The sequence below is a fragment of the Rhinopithecus bieti genome, unplaced genomic scaffold (assembly GCF_001698545.2).
Source record: "Rhinopithecus bieti isolate Rb0 unplaced genomic scaffold, ASM169854v2 scaffold_3041, whole genome shotgun sequence".
Taxonomy (NCBI): domain Eukaryota; kingdom Metazoa; phylum Chordata; class Mammalia; order Primates; family Cercopithecidae; genus Rhinopithecus; species Rhinopithecus bieti.
In genome coordinates, this window is record NW_016804262.1 from 1,841,012 (window position 1) to 1,863,449 (window position 22,438).

General features: G+C 38.5%; 1 protein-coding gene across 1 annotated transcript in view; it reads left to right on the forward strand.

The window, feature by feature from the left end:
- Window positions 1–22,438, forward strand: part of DNAJC1 (DnaJ heat shock protein family (Hsp40) member C1) — a 123,786-nt gene that overhangs the window by 96,109 nt on the left and 5,239 nt on the right. The window contains exon 8 of the mRNA XM_017867425.1: window positions 6,893–6,982. Coding sequence (XP_017722914.1) covers window positions 6,893–6,982 — 90 coding nt within the window. The remainder of the gene's footprint in view (window positions 1–6,892; window positions 6,983–22,438) is intronic.

Below are 22,438 nucleotides of genomic sequence, written 5' to 3' on the forward strand. Positions count from 1 at the left end.
CCCTTCCCCTTCCCCTTCCCCTTCCCCTTCCTTTCTGTTCCGGGGTACATGTGCAGAATTTACAGGTTTGTTTACGTAAGGACACATGTGCCATGGTGGTTTGCTTAATACCCATCACCTAGGTATTAAGTCCCATATGCCCTATTAGCTATTTATCCTGAAGCTCTCCCTCTTCCTGCTCCACCACAGGCCCCGGTGTGTGTTATTCCCCTTCTTGTGTCCATGTATTCTCATTGTTCAGCTCCCACGTATGAGTGAGAACATGCAGTGTTTCGTTTTCTCTTAGTTTAATGCCCTTGTTTCTTAAGTTTTTCTTTGGATTGCTTAATATGTTGACATTTATATGGAGAGGTAAAAGTAAACCAAAACATTACAAACAGTGCCAGCTTAGCATATTCTCTTATCACTTAATGAACTATGTCAAGAATGTTAAAGGATGGCTGAGCACAGTGGCTCACACCAGCACTTTGGGAGGCCAAGGCGGGCCAATCACCAGATATCAAGAGTTTGAGATCAGCCTGGACAGCATTGTGAAACCCCGTCTCTACTAAAAATATAAATAGTAGTCGGGTGTAGTGGCAGGTGCCTGTAGTCCCAGCTACTTGGGAAGCTGAGGCAGGAGAATCACTTGAACCCAGAAGGTGGAGGTTGCAGTGAGCCGAGATATTGCCTCTCCGCTCCAGCCTGGGTGACAGAGCAAGACTCCATCTCAAAAGCTAAAAAAAAAAAAAAAAAGGTTTAATGTAAGGATATTCTCCATCTCACAGCTTACTAATCTTGGAAATACTGTATCTTCAGGGCTTAAACTAAATTATCATCATTACAAAGCCTTGCCTTCATCAGGCCAACTGAAAAATTCTCATTGTATGTTCTCCATACTAACTGTGTAGCATTTACTATTTGTATTAATCACAGTAGACTGATAGACCTTAGTCTGTTTCTGGCATATGCCTCATGTCTGTCACTGGTTGATAGGAAAGTGGGCATTCTGCTCAGGAGCTCAGAGCAATGATGTCTTCACCATCTTCTAGCTCTATCCATCTGGAGCATGTGGCCTCCTTGCTCATTATGACTGGAGGATTTGCATGAGCTTTTCTGAGTTGGTTTGGAAATGACACATGGTATTTCCATCCACAGTCCATCCAGAACTAGTCCTCTGACCCCACCTAATCTTGAAAGAACAAGGAAATGTGGGGAAACAGAATGTTGAGTGAGCACCACTTTCTTTGCCAGTAATTCTTTCAACAAACTTTATTGATTGATTGCATTATTTACTTCGTGCCAGGTATTCTTTTAGGCCCTTGGGGCGGGAGTGGGGAGAGAAAGACAACAATTCCTGTTCTCATGGAAATATATTCCATATTTTGATTAATATTTATAGTTATTTTTACATATTCCTTAAGGGAAACTGTTATGTCTTATATAATCCCCACATATCCTAATAATGTACAACATGTATAATAGTGGTTCAATAAATAAGCATAAATATCCCTGTTTAATGTCTTCTTGTGCAGGAGCCTGTGCTCTATAATTACATACAAAGAACACTCATACATTCTTTAAGTTAGCCATTGTTTAAATGTAAAACCTGTCCCCTGTTTGATGTTTTGAACTCTTCAGGAAATTTTAAGTACTGGCCAAGGGCGGTGGCTCACGCCTGTAATCCCAGCACTTTGGGAGGCTGAAGTGGGTGGATCACCTGAGGTCAGGAGTTCAAGACCAGCCTGGCCAACATAGCAAAACCCCGTCTCTACTAAAAAATACAAAAATTAGCCGGGTGTGGTGGCAGGCGCCTGTTATCCCAGCTACTCAAGAGGCTGAGGCAGGGAGAATTGCTTAAACCTGGGAGATGGAAATTGCAGTGAGCCGAGATCATGTCACTGCGCTCCAGCCTGGGCGACACAGCGAGACTCTGTCTCGGGGAGAAAAAAAAAAAAAGAAATTTAAATACTAATACAGTTGCTTCTAGAATAAAAACTTTTGCTTATGGTTCCATTCATAAGGATTATAAACTCCTTGAGAATAGGAGTTCTTTCTGTTTGGAAAAATGTAAACTACATAATTTTAATACAGTATTATGGGGCAGGCAGTTCAGAGCCCTAATCAATTAAAGTAAGCATTTGATTATTCATTAAATGTTTATTAAGCTTCTGTAAGTGCCAGGCAGTATACTGGAGCTATAAGGATGGATTAGAAGTTTATATCCCCAGGAAATCTAACTTTCTGTGTAGGTAAACTAGAGTTTACTCTGGACCCAAGTAAATTTTGTGCTTATTTTCCCATTGAGCAATTTTATTATAATTTTATTCACTTGAATTCACCGCCCTGTGGAAAATGGGAGGGAAAAAAGGTTGAAAACAATTTTTCCTATTCATCCTCTTTTGAATACTTGAATTCAAAAGCATACCTTAAAGAATAGCCATACCTTAGAACATACCTTAAAGAATAGCCACCTGGTTTCTTCTTGAATACTACCTCCAAAATCAGTGTATTTCATTTTCAGGTAACTTTAATTATTAAGAAATGCTTATATATATATATATCTATAGAGAGAGAGAGTTTTTTTTTTTTTTTTTTTTTTTGGAGAGAGAGTCTCGCTCTGTGACCCAGACTGGAGTGCAGTGGTGTGATCTTGGCTCACTGCAACCTCTGCCTCCCAGGTTCAAGCTATTCTCTTGCCTTAGCCTCCTGAGTAGCTGGGGTTATAGGTGCCTGCCACCACACCTGGCTACTTTTTTGTATTTTTAGTACAAATGGGGCTTCACCATGTTGGTCAGGCTAGTCTTGAACTCCTACCCTAAAGTGATCTGCCCACTTCAGCTTCCCAAAGTGCTAGGATTGCAGGTGTGAGCCATCATGCTCAGCTTCTTCCTTGTATTTATCCAAAATCAAAACTTTCATCTCTGGAATCATATATAGTAGTTTATACCATTCTTTCCTATGATAAACCTTGAGATATTCTATGGTAGTTAGGAAGTTATCCTCAATCTTCTTATCTCTAATCCCTTATAAAAACAGTTTCAAGCTGCCTCCCTGTTTAATCACTTTCCTTTTAAAGTCTGTTTGCCAGTGTATCTTAAAGTGCGATACCCCAAACTGTACACAAGGATGGTTGAAACAATGTAAAGTTGTACAGTAAAGTAGAATTGCTTGAGTTGATAGAATTAAGGAAATAATGTTTCCTGGAGTGGGTATATTGTAATTTGATTTCAAAGCATAGGTACAATATGAAAAAAAGAGAAAACATGAGGAGTGTTTGAATAAATGCTTAGAAATAGAGCAAAAGGAAGATAAAAGCAGTGAATGAAACTATGGAATGTATTGAAACTCTCAGTTTAAGTAGAGTAGGTTAGGATGATTGGGTGGATTGCAGTCCTTAGATAAGTGTAGATTTGTATTAAATGTGTATGTCAAAGAGGAAGTTTTAGTGGGATTATGTACCATAACAGGAAGAAGAAACATTAACAGAGAAATGTTCAAATTTGGCAGGACTACTAGGAAGAGGTTGCTATTACGCAGCAAAATGAAGTGAGAAGGATACAATTAATAAGTTCACATAAGCAAAAAGATACAGGATTTGGCAGGGGAATTTTGGTGAAGTATGAAGCACAAAACTCATCCTTTGTGTTGGAAAACAAGATCCTTGTCAAATTGGTAGAAGTAGTAATGAAAAGGCCGGGCGCAGTGGCTCACACCTGTAATCCCAGCACCTTGGGAGGCCGAGGCGGGTGGATCACCTGAGGTCGGGAGTTTGAGACCAGCCTGACCAACATGGAGAAACTCCGTCTCTCTACTAAAAATACAAAATTAGCCGGGTGTGGTGGTGCATGCCTGTAATCTCAGCTACTCGAGAGGCTGAGGCAGGAGAATCGCTTGAACCTGGGAGGCGGAGGTTGCGGTGAGCCGAGATCGTGCCATTGCACTCCAGCCTGGGCAACAAGAGCGAAACTCCATCTTAAAAAATAAATAAATAAGAAGAAGAATAGCTAACATACATATAAGGCCTAATTATGTGGAAGATGTCATTCTATTTCCCAGGTATTAACATATTTAATCTTCATGACAGTCATATAAGTTAAGTACTTTTATTATCGCCATTTTATGGAGGAGAAAATGGACCTACAGAGAAGTTAAATAATTTGCTGAATGTCACATAGCTAGTAAGATGGCAGAGCTGGCCGGGCGCGGTGGCTCAAGCCTGTAATCCCAGCACTTTGGGAGGCCGAGACGGGCGGATCACGAGGTCAGGAGATCAAGACCATCCTGGCTAATACGGTGAAACCCTGTCTCTACTTAAAATACAAAAAACTAGCCGGGCGACGAGGCGGGCGCCTGTAGTCCCAGCTACTCGGGAGGCTGAGGCAGGAGAATGGCGTAAACCCGGGAGGTGGAGCTTGCAGTGAGCTGAGATCCAGCCACTGCACTCCAGCCTGGGTGGCAGAGCAAGACTCCGTCTCAAAAAAAAAAAAAAAAAAAAAAAAAAAAAAGATGGCAGAGCTGAGATCTTAATTCAGAAAGTCTGGCTCCAAATCTGTCCTCTTAATCACTATATTTCACTGTGCTATACTGTGATGATTGATTTCAGCCTACTTTCTTTTACCTCTCATAAATAACTAATCTGTGCCCTTCTTTTCTTGCATGTGCCACATTTCCTACTCCCCTCAAGGAGCCAATGCCTTCCTGACCTTTTCTTCTTCCCTATTAAAACTTACTCTGTGGAAAGACGCTAATAAGCTCATTCATTCATTCACACCAAGGTATAAATGACTCATATGGCTTAATATAAAATAATAATTCTTTAGGGTTGACTTTTTTTCAGGGGGGTGGGGAATGTTAAGGGGCTGTAAAAACTTAACCCAAAACCCCGTTGAAACTTAAACTATATATGGGCATGGGAGAATGAGTAAGTTGGGTGCATGGCCATCTGTGCTCTTCCAATAGTACCATTGTTTACCTGGCCTAGGGCTTGTGTGAATCCTCATAGATATGAAGTAGGAGCATAAAAGTGGGGATGAAAAGAATTAAGAGATCTTTTACTGTATTAATAATATATCTGTATTGTATTGAGTCAATGATTTTAGAATACCTAATTTTATTAGGTGGGGGAGTTCTGATAGAACCCCAAGAGACACAGACCCCCAGGAGAAAGCTTTAATTTGGCCACAGTCATAGATGAAAAGAGTTTCTAGGGTTTAAGTATTTATGTATTTACATCTGAGTCAAAGTAGTATCAAAGATTTTGTTCCTTTTTTTCCTGCCGAAATAAAGCGCTCTCAGATGGGTCTATGATTTATCTGCTCTAGGAATCTTATAGTCTGGGAATGTTACCCTAGAGTTATTCTTGATACCCTTCTTTTTCTTATTTCACCTCAGTTCGTCATCAGGGCCCTTCATTTCTTGCTTTATTAGGTTTCTCATATATTTCAGTCTAATTCAATTCAGTAAATACTTACTTACTGAGTACCTGCTTTATGACAGATACTGTGCTCTGGGCATGTAAGTATTCCTATCTCAATTTCTCACCTGGAAGAGAATATAACATGATACAAAGCAGTTATAGACATGTTTAAATACAAAAGGTAGTATACAAGGGAGAATTACACTGCCAGAGAAGGTCAGAAAAACTTGCAAAGGAGATGGGGCTTGAATGGATTTTCAAGGATTAATAAGAATTCATCAGAATAATGCCAGAGAAGCATAATATTGTAGGCAGAGGGCAAAGCAGTTGCACAGACATGGAAGCACAGTGTGGGCTGGTAGCTGTTGTACAAGTGGTATTCCTATAAAATATCTGAGGTTTGAGCCAAGGAGTGTGGTAAAAGATCTGTTTGTTTATTTTCATTGTCAAGATCTCATATGCCTAGAGCATTAACTTGTTTATTTTTGTGTATGTCATTATTTAAGACCTAGTTTTTTTTTTTTGGTACACCACTAAAGCCTTACCTGTGTGCCACTCATTGAGACTTCAGTCACTGTATTTTGACACCTAAGTGTATGTATGCAGTATGTGTCCTCAGTCGTCAATCCTCAAGACTTCATGGTAACGGTTCTTATACTGGTCTCTAAGGTTGGTAGAAGAAGGAGTGACAACTTTCACTTTTATATACATGCGCATATAAGTTTTATAATCAGATTTGAAAATAATTTTGAATATCTATTGTAGTTAAAGGGCTAATATGAATATAGCAGTAGTACTTTGTTAGTCACAGTAATATAAATTGCCATGCCAAATCAGTTCAGCAAATGAGTTTTTCTGCTCTTTGTACATGCAACAGTATATTATGAAAATAGCTGGCCGGATGCAGTGGCTCACGCCTGTAATCACAACACTTTGAGAGGCCGAGGCGGGATCACAAGGTCAAGAGATCAAGACCATCGTTGCTAACACGATGAAACCCCGTCTCTACTAAAAATATTTTTTTAAAAAATTAGTCGGTCATGGTGGTGGGCACCTGTAGTCCCAGCTACTCAGGAGGTTGAAGCAGGAGAATGGCATGAACCTGGGAGGTGGAGCTTGCAGTGAGCCAAGATCGCGCCACTGCACTCCAGCCTGGGAGACAGAGCGAGACTCCATCTCAAAAAAAAAAAAAGAAAGAAAGAAAGAAAATAGGATACAATGGAAGAAAACAGGAAGAGGATACCTCCTTTCCATATCTGAGAGAAAAAATAGTTTAAAATTATACTCAGAATTTCTCTTTGTAACTGGCTCTCCAGGAGAGAAAAATCATAGACAAATGTTTAATTTCTGCTCATCATAAAATCTGAAAACAAAAAGAAAGGCTACTTATAAAATGAATATAATGCTTTAAAATTAAGTTATATGGAAAAATATTATTGAAGCACACTGATTTTTTATGTTAATTTATGTATGCTTTTTTTTTTAAGTTTTAAGGAATGCTGGGCAGTTATGCTAAATATAAAGAAACAAGATTGAAGGAAAAGGAAGATGCACTGACTAGAACTGAACTTGAAACACTTCAAAGTGAGTTCTAAATATTAGTATTTTAATAATATCATATAAAATTAATGATTTAAATGTGAATTATCTTTTAAATTCAGCAGTAATTAAATTTTCTGGTTTTCTTTTTTTTTTTTTTCCCCACTCCCTAGTGGAGTCACTTGTACTTAATGTGTTTGACATGGAACATACTACATTATAGCATTACTTTACCACCCAAAGTTTGGTATCAGAAGGAAGGATAATCAGCTTGAGTCATGTAACTCCTCAAATCTAGGGGCATCCAAAGTCTGCAAAGCCCTAAAATACTTCAGTATTGTAATTACAATTGATATTTAGTGCTAGTTTAACCAGTTAATCACCCAACTTGCTGTGTAACAGTTGTAGTTAGGAAACCTGAAAATACCATTGATTTTTGTTTTGAAAATCTTTGTTTCATACTATTGTTATATAGTATGAACAACTTTGTATAAATTATCAGTATGGTGAAAAGAAATCTTCTATTGAACACAAAGACAGTTCTTGCTGATTTTAGGAAAAGTTGAATATATTATTTAAAAAGGTGTTTTCTCAGCCCCAGTCCTTTTGTCTGTTTTTGCCTTCTCTACATCTTGGCTCCCACACATATAGGCTCTGTCTCTTTGCATTTCTTTATTTTTATTCCAAGCACTTAATACTACTTTAATTTATATGTTAGTTTTGTTTACCATCTGATTTCCACCCCACCCCCCACCCCCAGTAGAATGTAAGCTCTGTAAGGACAAGATCTTTATCTGTTTTGTTCACTGTTATGTCCCAGGTTCTAGGGATTTGGGTGTGGTCATTTTAGGGGGTCATTTTTCAGTCTGTCACAATCCTTCAGGTGTCTGGACAGCTTTAGAACAGAGACCATTCATCTTTGTGTCTGCAACATCAAACAGGGTCCTGGCACATAATAAATGTTCAGTAAATGGATGGATGTATGAATTCATGTAATTCCATGAATATTAATGAGCATCCACTGAGCACCTAGCCTTATAAAACACCATCTCGAGAAGCACATTATTTAATTCAAAAAGTTTCAATACTTACAAATACAAAATAATATTCGCATCAACTATATAATTGTTTAAAGTAGACTTCTGTTAAGAAGAAGGAGTTAGAATGGTAGAGGATTATTACATACCAAGGTTTACATGTGTGTTAAGAAGTAGGAGTGTGCAAGTGAAACTCTGTCGTTCTTATATAATTGTTATTTTTAGGAAAAATTGGTATATAACAATTTCTAAGCCTTTTCAGACTAATCACAAGGTGAAGAAAATTACATTTTAAGAAAAGAGAAGACTATTGGCCAGGCGCCGTCGCTCACGCCTGTAATCCCAGAACTTTGGGAGGCCGAGGCAGGCAAATCACCTGAGGTCAGGAGTTTGAGACCAGCCTGGCCAACGTGGCAAAACCCCGTCTCTACTAAAAATACAAAAATTAGCCATGTGTGGTGGTAGACACCTATAATCCCATCTACTCGGGAGGCCGAGACAGGAGAATCACTTGAACCTGGGAGGTAAAGATTGCAGTGAGCCGAGATGACGCCATTACACTCCAGCCTGGGTGACAAGGGTGAAACGCTGTCTCAAAACAAAGAAAAAAGAAAAGAGAAGAATATAAAATTAATCCAAAATTTACCTAGTGGCAACATAAATACACTACATTTCATTGCTCTCATAGACACAGCTTATCATTTCTATGTAATTTTTTGTTAGAAAACTTAATTGTAATTTTGGTAGATCCGTTAGAATTCTTTAATAGTAACAAGACTAAGTATATACACTACTCTTTCTGAAATTAGAGGTTAAACATGAAGTGTTTATCACTATACAAAAGCTCATTTTGGAGTTAACTATTTTTCCAAAATTGTTCAATGACTTTTGTTCTGCTTAAGAGTTTGATATAATTCTCAAGCATATTTAATAGTTTCTTCTTGGCTGGGCACAGTGGCTCATACCTGTAATCCCAGCATTTTGGGAAGCCAGGATGGGCGGATCACTGGAGGTCAGGAGTTCGAGACCAGCCTGGACAACATGGTGAAACCCCATATCTACTAAAAATACAAAAATTATCTGGGCGTGGTGGTGGGTGCCTGTAATCCCCACTACTCGGGAGGCTGAGGCAGGAGAATTACTTGAACCTGGGAGGCAGACGTTTCTGTACATCGAGATCGTGCCACTGAGCTCCAACCTGGGTGACAGAGCAAGACTCCATCTCAGAAAAAAAAAGTCTCTTTCAATTTTGTCATTGTCTGATTTTGTAAAAATCACAAACTAAAAAATGTGTAAATATCTGAAAGTAAAAATGTGTAACAGTCTTCTAAAACATTTGAAAATTCATCACTAGCTTATCAGTTATTGAAACTCAGAATAGAGTAAGTAAATACCGGAAAGCATATTAAAAACAATCCTCATACTATGCTCTGAATAATAAGACTGTTATCTTGCATGCTTCTTTTATCAGTGGTATATTTAGAAAAGGTGATGGTATCAATATTAAGAATGTTAAAGAACAGTCACATTTACTGTTAACAATGTCAGACTGTCATGTATTTTTTAATGTAGTCTCTAATGGTTACATGCAAAGAATATTTTAATTAATTTTGTTAACTTCATTACAGTATTCTGCATTGTATACTTTAGAATTAATACATAAAGGCCCCAAATCCCCCAGTGTGCATTTCATTTGCCCCATCCTTCTTAATTTTAAAGACCATCATCAGAATATCAAGTTCATAATAACATTTCCGTCTACTTAATTGAGTAAATGCATCTCATGTAGATTAGCAATAGCTGTTTTATGCTGCCTGTTTTTCATGACCTAATTGCTAATCTGCCCTCATCTGCTTTACTGCTTAGATTGTGCAGTATTCTCTGACGGCTGCGCTAGAACTACTTCGAGTAGGATGTGATAGTCCTATTAAAATAGTATTTTAGATATGGGGGGGCAGTGAAAAGGGTGATTTCTTAAAAATAAATATCCTTCTGAGAAGTCTTTATGCAAAAAAAATATTGATATATGTTTGGGAAATTTGGGGCACTTACTATAAACCTTTAATCAGTTTTGTGGTTTAGGTTTAAATAAGTTGAATACTTACAAATATTAGACTTTTGAGGGTTAATGATTTTTTACACATTCTCTAATCATATGTTTTATTCTAAATTAATAAAAGTGAATTATGTGTACTAAAACAGCCCATATCATGAATGAGAAAAAGACGTTTGACTTACTTTATAAAGAAATTGCAAAGGTCACAATTTGAATAGACAAGGAAAGGAAAGGATAGAAGTAAACTTGATTATTTCCTTGACCCCTTTCTTTGTACCTTATATGATTTTAAAACAAAACCAAAATTAATCAAAACTCTGCTGCCAAGTACTTCCTTTAAATATGGAGAAATAGTTCCCAACATTAGTTATGTTTTTCTTGTTTTGTGGTCCTTGTTGCATGCCCCAGAAAGGGATTGAAGTAGGGGTGCCTCAGGGATACCCTGTAAGATGAAGCACTCAGTGAGAAAGTGGGGACAGAATGTGACTTTTTAGTGTGGCAGGATGAGAAAATTTAGTCACCTTCCTTAAGAGTAAAGGAAGAGTGATTTTCTAGAAAACTCAGGTTCATGAAGAAAGTAGTTGATTCAGTGGTTGGTAGGGAAGAATTAAAAATAGATTGAGGAAGAGCAGCCACAGTTTAGGTTAGAACACTTTGCCTGTGGTAACATAGGGTGCTCACGGATGAGAGCATACTCTCTGAGATAACTTATGCAAAGACATATAACCGATCACTAGCTCCAGCATATCTGAAAACATGACCTAATAGAATCTCTGTACCTTATGCCATTTTATATTATAAAACCTAAAATCTAATAGGAGCCCTCGTTCCAAAGCAGTTTGTATATAGGCAAATAATATCTAAAGAATATAGTATTTTATCCTAGGTACTTTTACCTAAGGTACAGTATAATATCCTAGGATATTTGAATACCAATGGAAGTGTGAAATTTTAAAATCATACAACTCGAATATAAATTTACAATTCCCTTAATATTTCAAATCATATACGTATATAAATATATAAGTATATATATTCAATATATAAGGGACCAATTTTGTGGAAGACAGATTTTTCCATGGACCTGGTGGCAGTGGGGGATGGTTTTGTGATGAAACTGTGGTTAGATTCTCATAAGGAGTGTGCAACTTAGATCCTATGAGAATTTAGTGCCGCTGCTGATCTGCCAGGAAGCAGAGCTCAGGCAGTAATGCTTGCCCTCCTGCCGCTCACCTCCTGCTATGCAGTCTGGTTCCTAACAGGCATGGACTGATACCAGTCCATGGCCCAGGGCTTGAGGACCCCTGCTGTACATGAAGTTGATAAAGTTTCCCTCTATTCCTAGTTTTCTGAGCATTTTTAGAAATCATGACAGGGTGTTGAATTTTGTGAAGTGTTTTTTTCCTGCATCAATAATTGTGATTATGTGATATTTCTTTTTTGGTATATTAATACGATAGATTACATTATTGGATTTTGAATATTGAACCAGCAATGCGTACTTGGAATAAACACCACGTGGACATGGTGTGTAATTCTTATTGCTGAATTCTATTTGCTACTATTTTGTTAAAGAGTTTTACATCTATATTCATGAGAAATACTGGTCTGTAATTATCATTGTCCATTTGTGCTGCTGTATCAAAATACCTGGGAAATAACTTGAGACTGGCTCATTTATAATGAACAGAAATTTAATTCTCACTCTTCTTGATGCTGGGGAGTCCAAGATTGGGGCATCAGTAGGTTTGGCGTCTGGCGAAGGTTTCTGTCTGCTTCCAAGATGGCACCTTGTTGCTACATCCTCCGGAGGGCACAAACGCGTGTCCTCACAGGGAACAGAGGGGAAAAGGGGCTGAATGCTGTGTGAAGTCTCTTTTGTAAGAGTCTTAATTTTTTCAAGAGGGGAGGTCTCTCATCACCTCCCAGTGGCCTTTTCCTCTTAATACTATTGCATTGGAGATTGCTTCAACATAAATTTTGGAAGGACTCAAGCATTCAAACCATAGCATTTCACTCCTAACCACCCCCCTCCAAAATTTATATCCTTTTCACATACAAAACATATTAATTACATGCCAATGGCCCCTAAAGCCTTAACGCATTCCAGCATCAACTTTAAAGTTTAAGGTCTGTAGTCTTATCTAAATATAATCTAAATCAGATATGGGTGAGACTCAAGGTACAATTCATTCTGAGGCCAATTCCCCTCTACCTGTGAACCTGTGAAATCAAACAAGTTATATGCTTCCAGATTACAATGATGGGACAGGCATAAGATTGATATTCTCATGCCAAGAGGGAGAAATGGGAAAGAATAAAGGGGCAACAGTCCCCAAGTTGAAAACCCAATATGGCAAACATCATTAGTTTTTGAGGCCTGAGAATAATCAACTTTGACTTCATGTTTCATCTTCCAGATACACGAGAGTAGAGGTTGGGTCCCCAAGGCTCTGGGCAACCCCAGCACTCTAATTTTGCTGGTCACAGCCCACGGAGCAGCTGTCACAGGCTGGGGTCTCATGCCTGCAAGCTCTCCCAGGCTAGAGTTGCATGCTGGTGGCTCTGCAGTTCTGAGGTCTTCGTGGTGCCCTACTCCTATGGCTCCACAGGGCATGGCCCTAGTTGGGGTTGTCTCTGGCAGCCCCACCTTTGTGGCAGTTCTTTGCCTGAGCGCTGAGACTTCTATGAGGCATCCATTGAAATCTAGGTAGACATATCTCCACAACTCACACACTCTGTGCACCTGCAGAGTTAGCACCACATGGATGCCACCAAGGTTTACTGCTTGTGCCCCCTGAAGTGGTGGCCTGAGATGCACCATGGCCTGCGTGAGCCATACCTGAGGTGGCTGAGGAGCACTGTGGCTGAATGCACGGAAAAGAAATGAGACGTCCTGAGCAACAAGCCCCATGGTTTCACAAGTGGTTTGGGCCCCTTTTTTGAAACTGTTCTGCCCTCAAGGACCTGGTGCTCTGAGCCTGCTATGAGAAGGGCAGCACAGATAATCTCCAAAATACCTTTGCGGTCATTCTTCCATCGTCTTGATGAATAGCATATGTCTTCCTTCTATTCATATTATATCTCCTTATCAAATGTTTGCTTGGCCACACCGTTGGCATTCTTCTTCAAGCATACTTTAAAACCTGACCAGGCTGAGAATTTTTTAAATCTTTAACTTCTGCTTTCCTTTTAATTATAAATTTTATATCTAATTTCTTTCTCTCTTCTTGCATTTTACTGTAAGTAGTCAAGAGAAGCCATGAAGCATCCTGAACAATTTACTTAGAGATAGAGGTGTCATCCACAAAATATCCTAGCCCATTGCTCTTAAGTTCTGCCTTCCTCAAAGTAATAGGACCCAAAACACAATTCAGCCAAGTTCATTGCCACTTTACAGCAAGGGTGGCCCTTCTTCCGGTTTCCAATAAACTGCTCATTTCCAACTAAAGCCTTATCAGAATGGCCTTTACTGTCCTTATTTCTACCAGCATTCTGATCACAACCACTTAGATCATCTCTAAGATGACTGAGGGTTTCTCTACAGCTCTCCTCTTCTTCAGAGCTCTCACTGGAAGCATGCTTAATGCTTTAGCATGCACTTCAGAGCTGTTCTGGCTTCTACCCATTACTCAATTTCAAAACCACTTCTACATTTTCAGGTATTTGTTATAGTAGCACCACCAGTTCTCAGTATTACTTTCTATTTTAGTTTATTTTGTGCTGCTATACAAAATACCTGAGACTGGATAATTTATGATCAACAGAAATTTATTCTTACAGTTCTGGAGTCTGAGAAGTCCAAGATCAAGGTACCAGCAAGTTTAGTATCTGATGAGGCCCTGGTCTCTGTTTCCAAGATGGCACCTTGTTGCTGCATCCTCTATGGGAGATGAATGCTGTGTCCTCACATGGCAGAAGAGATAGAAGAAGAAAGGGGACAGAATGCTGTGTGAAGCCTCTTTTATAAGGCCTTTAATCCTATTTATGAGGGAGGAGCCCTCATGACATAATCACTTTCCAAAGGCTCCACCTCTATGAGACTGTTTCAACATGAATTTTGGAGGGGACACAAATGTTCAAACCATAGCATTATCTTTCTCTTTTTGCACTGTCTTTGTATGACCTTGGTATTGGTAATACCAGCTTCATATAATGAAATAGGAAGTTTTCTCTCCTCTTCTATTTTTTTTTTTTTTCTTTTGAAAAACAGAGCTTTGCTTTTCTTGCCCAGACTGGAGTGCAATCATGCAATCTTGGCTTACTGGTTCAAGTGATTCTCTTGCCTTAGCCTCCCAAGTAGCTGGGATTACAGGCGCCCACAACCATGCCTGGCTAATTTTTGTGTTTTTAGTAGAGATGGGGTTTCACCATGTTGGCCAGGCTGGTCTCAAACTCGTGACCTGAAGTGATCCACCTGCCTTGGCCTCCCTAAGTATTGGGATTACAGGCATGAGCCGTCGTGCCCAGCCTTCCTTTTCTATTTTCTGAAAGAGAATGTCTAACACTGCCATTAATTCTTGAAATGTTTGGCAGAATTCTCTGGTGAGATCATCTGAGCCTGAATATTTCTTTCTTTGGAGTATTAAAATAAATTAAATTTGATTTAGAGTTATAGAGCTATTTAAATATATTTCATGTTTCATTTATCGATTTTATGAGTGAGTTGAGATAGTTTGTGTTTTTTGAGCAATTGGTCTTTTTCATCTAAGTTGTCAAATACATGTATCTAGAGTTGTTCCTAGTATTTGCTTTTTATCCTTTTGATGTCTGTATGCCCTGTAGTGATTTCAACTTTTTAATATAGGTAACTTTTGTCTTCTGTTTCCTTTGTCAGATTTGCCAGATGTTGATCTTTTCAAAGAACCAGTTTTTTTGTGTAGTCTATTTTCTCTATGGTTTTTGTTTTCAATTTCATTGATTTCTGCTCTTGTTTTGATTGCTTCTTTCCTTCTGTTTGCTTTTGGATTGTTTTGATCTTTTTATAGTTTCTTGATGTGGAAGTTTAGATTATTAATTTGAGACTTTTTCTCTTTTCTAATGTCGGCATTTAATGCTATACATTTCCCTCTCAGCACTGCTTTGGCTATGTCTCATATATTTTGATTTTTCTTTTCTTTTTTCTTTTTTTTGGCAGAATGTCACTCTGTTGCCCAAGCTGAAGTGCAGTGGTGCGGTCTAGGCTCACTGCAACCTCTACCCCCCAGGTTCAAGCAATTCTTTCACCTCAGCCTCCCGAGTAGTTATTACAGCATGTGCCACCATGCCCGGCTTATTTTTTTATTTTTAGTAGAAGTAAGGTTTTACCATGTTGGCCCAGGCTGGTCTTGAACTCCTGACCTCAAGTGATCCACCCACCTTGGCATTCCAAAGTGCCGGAATTACAGGCGTGAGCCACTGCGCTTGGCCACATATTTTGATACATTTTTATTTGACTCAGCTCAGTATTTTTTTCTTGAGATTTCCTCTTTCGTGCATTGATTATTTAAAAGTATATTGTTTAGTTTCCAAATGTTCAGGGCCCTTTTTGTTATATTTCTATTAAACATTGGTAGTTTGATTCCCTTTTCATTAGGAAGCATATTCTGTATGAGTTAAATTCCTTTAAGTTTGTTCAGATCTATTTTATGGCCCAAGATATGGTCCATCTTGGCATATATTCCATGGACATTTGAAAAGAATGTGTATTCTGCTGTAGTGAATTGGAGTGTTCTATAAATGCCAGTTAGATCCAGTTGGCTGATGGCATTGTTGAGTTGTATATCATTGATGATTTATATATTTAGTTATGCTATTAATTATTGAGAGGGGGTATTGGAATTTTTTACTGTAATTATAAATTTGTCTTCAGTTCTATCAGTTTTTGTTTCACATGTTTTGCAGCTCTGTTGTTTGGTGCATACACATTTAGGATTGCTATGCCATCTTGGTGGATCTTTTTATCATTATATAAATGTCTCTCTTCATTCCTGGTAATTTGTTTTTGCCTTATAGTCTACTTTACCTTACCTGATACTAGTATAACTACTTCTGCTTTCTTTTGATTAATGTTTGTATGGTATATCTTTCCAATGGTTTTACTTTCAACCTACCCATATTGTTATATTTGAAAAGAGTTTGCTACAGATAGCATATATATGTAAAAAAGATGAAAAACCATATGTGTATATGTTTGTGTGTATTAAATAGTTTGTATATTTACACTGTTTACATTTAATATAGTGATTGATCTCTTAGGGCTTAAGTCTGCCATTTTATTATTTATTTTCTATTTTTTCTCTCTCATTATCATTTCTCTGTTTTCTCTATTACAGATAGCAGTTCTCTGTTATAAATAGCATATATATGTAAAAAAGACAAAAGACTGTGTGTGTATGTGTGTGAGTGTTAAATGGACAATTTGTGTATTTAAACCATTTACATTTCATATAGTGACTGATATGTTAGGGCTTAAGTCTGCTATTGTATTTTTTATTTTCTATTTTTTCTCTCTCATTATCATTTCTCTGTTTTCTTTCTGCCTTCCTGTGGCTCAACATTTTTTAGAATGCCACTTTAATTTATTTATGGTTTTTTTTTTACTATTTTTTTGTATCACTTTTTAGTGGGTGTAATAGGTATAATGTTACATATACATAGCATATCACAGTCTACTGGTGTCGAGATTTTTGCTATTTTGACACGTAAAAGCCTTACCTCCCCTTAAATCCCTTTACCTTCCTTGTTTATACTATCATTATCTTGAGTATTTTCTCTGTAACACTGAAGGTTATAATTTTGATTTAACCGTCATACATAATTGGAAAACTCAAGAGCAGGAGGAAAGTCTGTTGCGTTTACTCATATTTTTATTCTTTTGTCCTTTCTTCTTTCCTGGTTGTCCAATATATTTTCTTTTATGATTTATTTTCCGTTTATAGAGCTTGCTTTAGCCATTATTGCAGGATAGGTCCACTGGTGATGAATTCTTTTAGTTTTCCTTCATCTCAGGATGTCTTGGCTTCCCCTTCATTCCGGTAAGATATTGTTACAGGATATTGATTTCAGGCATAACAGTTATTTTCTTTCAACATTTGAAAAATGCTGTGCCGCTTCCTTCTGGCCTCCATGGTTTGAGGTGAGAAATACACTGTCATTTGAATGCTCTTTCTACTACAGATAAGGTCTTGTTTCTCTGTTGCTGCTTTTAAGTTGCTGTTCAGAGTCCCAAAACTTTCCAGGGCTGTGTTTTTAGTTTTTTGTTTGTTTGTTTGTTTGTTTTGTTTTGTTTTGTCTGCTTTGTTTTTCAGATTGGGCAATTTATGTTTTTCTATCCTCAAATTCACTGATTCTTTTCTCTGTTTGCTTCATTCTGCTGTTGAGCCCATCCATTAAGTTTTTAACTTCAGTTACACATCAGCTCTGACATTTCCATTTGGTTCTTCTGTATGTCTTCTATTTGTTTTTGCTGAAACTTTTATTTATTTGTTTCAGGAGTGTTCATTATTGCTTGTCATATCATTATTACATGGCTGCTTTAATAGCTCAATCAAGTAATTTTTTATTTTTTATTTTTTTGAGATGGAGTCTCACTCTGTTGCCCAGGCTAGAATGCAATGGTACCGTCTTGGCTCACTGCAACCTCCCCCTCCTGGGTTCAAGCGATTCTTCTGCCTCAGCCTCCCAAGTAGCTGGGATTACAGGTGCACACCACTACACCCGGCTAATTTTTGCATTTTTAGTAGAGACAGGATTTCACTTTGTGGGTCAGGCTGGTCTCGAACTCCTGACCTGAGATAATCTGCCCACCTCGGCCTCCCAAAGTGCTGGGATTACAGATGTGAGCCACCACGCCCAGCCAAGTGTCTCACGCATCCATGTGAAGAGACCCCCAACAGGCTTTGTGTGAGCAATAGGCTGTTTATTTCACCTGGGTACAGGCGGGCTGAGTCCGAAAAAGGAGTCAGCAAAGGGTGGTAGATTATCATTAGTTCTTATAGGTTTTGGGATAAGCGGTGGAGTTAGGAGCAATGTTTTGTGGGCAGGGGGTGGATCTCACAAAGTACTTTCTCAAGGATGCGGAGAATTACAAAGAACATTCTTAAGGGTGGGGAGATTACAAAACATTGGGGCAGAAACAAATTACAGTGGTGGAATGTCATCAATTCAGGCTATTTTCACTTCTTTTGTGGATCTTCAATTGCTTCAGGACATCTGGATGTATACGTGCAGGTCACAAGAGCTATGATGGCTTAGCTTGGACTCAGAGGCCTGGCACCAAGTAATTTAAATACCCTTTTATCTTGTTGGCATCTGTTACTTTTTCTCATTCAAATTGAAGCATTCTTGATTCTTGGTGTGACAACTGATTTTTGATTTAAATTTGGACATTTAGGGGTATGATGAAACTTTGGACCTTATTTAAGTCTTCTGTTTTACCTGGTCTTCTTTGGCAATACTCTAGCCATGGAAGGGGTAGTGCTGCCTGTTACTGCTAGGTAGAATTGAAGTCCAGGTTTCCTATGTGGTCTGTTTGACAGATGAGGAACGGAGTGTTTGTGGATTCTCAAGTGGGTATGGGTATTCCTGCTTGCCTCTGGACCTCCACTGATAACACGCTGTCTAGGAGGAGGAGCAGGAATACCTACTTACTGCACCCCACTTGGCCTCCACTGACATTATGTGGGGATGGCTTTGCTACCATTGGGCGGTTATGAAAGCCCTGATTCTTCACTAGGCTTCTGTTTTTGTTTTTTTTTGTTTTGTTTGAGATGAAGTCTCATTGTTTCGTCCAGGCTGGAGTGCATTGGCGCGATCTCGGCTCACTGCAACCTCTGCCTCCCAGATTCAAACATTCTCCTGCCTCAGGCTCCCTGATAGCTGGGTTTACAGGCGCACACCACCACACCCGGCTAATTTTCATATTTTTAGTAGAAACAGGTTTTCACCATGTTGGCCAGGCTGGTCTTGAACTCCTGACCTCCGGTCATCCACTCCCCTCAGCCTCCCAAAGTGCTGAGATTACAGGTGTGAGCCACCACACCAGCCCACTAGACTTCCTCTGTAATCACACTGTCTGGTAGAGGGAGAGACACCTATTACTTCTGGGAGGATATGGAGGTTCAGGCTACCCATATAGTCTCTACTGACTTCATTAGCAGGAGGAGGATCCACCTTATCTTTTAGCCTTCTCTCTTACATCTCCCTGGTGGGGAGGTTGGGTGCCTCATTACAGGCTGGCAATGGCAGGAGCCTAGGTTTCCCATTAGTCTTTGCTCTCATGGTGAGTGGTGGGATGGGGGTGACACTACTTTCTGTCTTGTTTGTCTGAATTAGAGTGGTTATTGTCTAAAAGCTTTATCTTTTAGACAAAAGGTAAATGCCTGTGCTGTCTCTTTTTTGGTCCTTTAACTAGAGAGAGCAGGCTGTTGTTGTTGTTTTGCCTGTATGTGTGTGTCTTTGCCTGTTAGTGTTTCTGGGTTGCTAGTTTCTGCAGCACCAAGTCTGAGATATGTAAGAAACACAAGGAAAACTCATAGAACTGACCACTCTGGGTATTCTTGAGCCCTGTAGTACCTCGCTGGTCAGCCTTCTCGCTAACTTTCAAATTCTTCTTGTGTTTGTTTTATATATAATGGTTAATTTAAGATGAGTAAACAAATAACTTGTTTACTCTTTTATCTTTTTTATAATTCTTAGTGAGACGAATGTGGAAAAGTTCTCCATTTTTTCTGAAATGGAAGTTTTATATTAATTTCTCATACGATTGGGATCTGTGCCCCCACCCAAATCTCATGTCGAAATATAATCACCAGTATTGGAGGTGGGGCCTGGTGGGAGGTGATTGGATCATGGGGGCAATTTCTCATGAATGGTTTAGCAAATCCCCTTGGTGCTCTTCTTGAGACGATGAGTTCTCATGAGATCTGCTTGTTTAAAAGTGTGTAGCACCTCCTCCCTCTCTCTCTCTCTTTTGTTTCTGCCCCTGCCGTCTACCTGTTCTCCTTTTGCCTTCTGCCATGATTGGAAAGCTTCCTGAACCACCTCCACAGAGGCAGAAGCAGTCACGCTTCCTGTACAACCTGCAGACCTGTGAGCCACTTAAACCTCTTTTCTTTATAAGTTACCCAGTCTCAGTTATTTCTAGCATTGTGAGAATGAAGTAATACACTTTGTAAAACGATTTTTTTAAAGCTTATTTATTTATGTAGTTTTTAAACTTTTAGGTTCAGGGGAACATGTGAACCTAAAAGTTTAGAAACTACATAAATAAATAAGCTTTTAAAAAAGCTTATATAGGTAAACTCATGTCACAGGAACTTGTTGTACAGATTAATCACCCACATATTAAGCCCAGTACCCAATAGTTATCATTTATACTCCTCTCCCTCCTCCCACCCTCCAACCTCAAGTAGACCTCAGTGTCTGTTGTTTCCTTCTTTGTGCTCATAAGTTCTTATCATTTAGCTCTCACTTTTAAGTGAAAACATATGGTATTTGGTTTTCTGTTCTTGCTTTAGTTTGCTAAGGATAACAGCCTCCAGCTCCATCCATGTTTCTGCAAAAGACATGATCTCATTCTTTTTTATGACTGCATAGTATTCCGTGGTGTATATGTACCACATTTTATGGCTGCATAGTATCCCATGGAGTATATGTACCATATTTTCTTTATCAGATTGGTCATTGATGGGCATTCAGGTTGATTCCATGTCTTTGCTATTGTGAATAGTGCTGCAGTGAACATTTGTGTGCATGTGTCTTTATGGTAGAATGATTTACACTCCTCTGGGTATATACTCAGTAATGATATTGCTGGATTAAATAGTAGTTCTGCTTAAAAGCTCTTTGAGGAATCACCATACTGTCTTCCATAATGGTTGAACTAATTTTCACTCCCACCAACAGTGTATAGGTGTTCCCTTTTCTCCACAACCTTGGCATCATCTGTTATTTTTTGACCTTTTAGTGATAGTCATTCTGACTGGATTGAGATGGTATCTCTTTGTGGTTTTGATTTTCATTTCTCTAATAATCAGTGATATGGAGCTTTTTTTCATATGCTTGTTGGCTGCATGGATGTCTTCTTTTGAAAAGTATCTGTTTATGTCATTTGTCCACTTTTTAATGGGGTTGTTTTTCTCTTGTAAATTTATTTAAGTTCCTTATAGATCCTGGATATTAGACCTTTTGTCACATGCAAAGTTTTCAAAAATTTTCTCCCATTCTGTAGGTTGTCTGTTTACTCTGTTGTTTCTTTATGCTGTGCAGAAGCTCTTAAGTTTAAATCTCAATTGTCAATTTTTGCTTTTGTTTCAATTGCTTTTGGTGTCTTGGTCGTGAAATCTTTGCCCATTCCTACATCCAGGATGCTATTGCCTATGTTGTCTTCCAGGGTTTTTATAGTTGGGTTTTATGTTTAAGTCTTTACTCCATCTTTAGTTTTTTGTATATGGTGTAAAGAAAAGGTCCAGTTTCAGTCTTCTGCATATGGCTAGCCAGTTATCCCAGCACCACTTACTGAATAGGGAGTCCTTTCCTTATTGCTTGTTTTTATCAGCTTTGTCAAAGGTCAGATGATTATAGGTGTGCAGCCTTATTTCCGGGTTCTCTGTTCTGTTCCCTTGGTCTATGTGCCTGTTTTTGTACCAGTACCATGCTGTTTTGGTTACTCTAGCCCTGTAGTATAGTTAGAAGTCAGGTAGTGTGATGCCTCCAGTTTTGTTCTTTTTGCTTAGGATTGCCTTGGCTATTCAGGCTCTTTTTCATTTTGTATGAATTTTAAAATAGTTTTGTCTAGTTCCGTGAAGAATGTCATTGTTAATTTGATAGGAATAGCATTGAATCTGTAAATTACTTTCAGCAATATGGCCATTTAAATGATACTGATTCTTCCTATCCGTGAGCATGGGATGTTTTTCTACTTGTTTGTGTCTTCTCTGATTTCTTTATTTGAGTTTTGTAATTCTCGTCGTAGAGCTCTTTCACCTCCCTGGTTGGCTGTATTCCTAGGTATTTTTGTTCTTTCTGTGGCAGTTGTGAATGGGATTGCCTTTCTAATTTGACTCTCGGCTTGGCTGTTGTTGGAGTATAGGAATGCTAGTGATTTTTGTACATTGATTTGTATCCTGAAATTTTGCTGAAGTTGTTTACCAGCTAAAGGAGTTTTGGGCCAAAACTATGGGGTTTTCTAGATACAGAATCATGTCAACTGCAAACAGGGACAGTTTGGCTTTCTCTCTTATTTGAATGCCCTTTATTTCTTTCTCTTGCCTAATTGCTTCAGCTAGGACTTTCAATACTGTGTTGAATAAACTGTGTTGAATAGAAGTGGTGAGAAAGGGCATCCTTGTCTTGTGCCGATTTTCAAAGGGAATACCTAGTTTGTTGAGAGGTTTTTTTTTTCGTGTTTTTTTTTTTTTTTTTTTT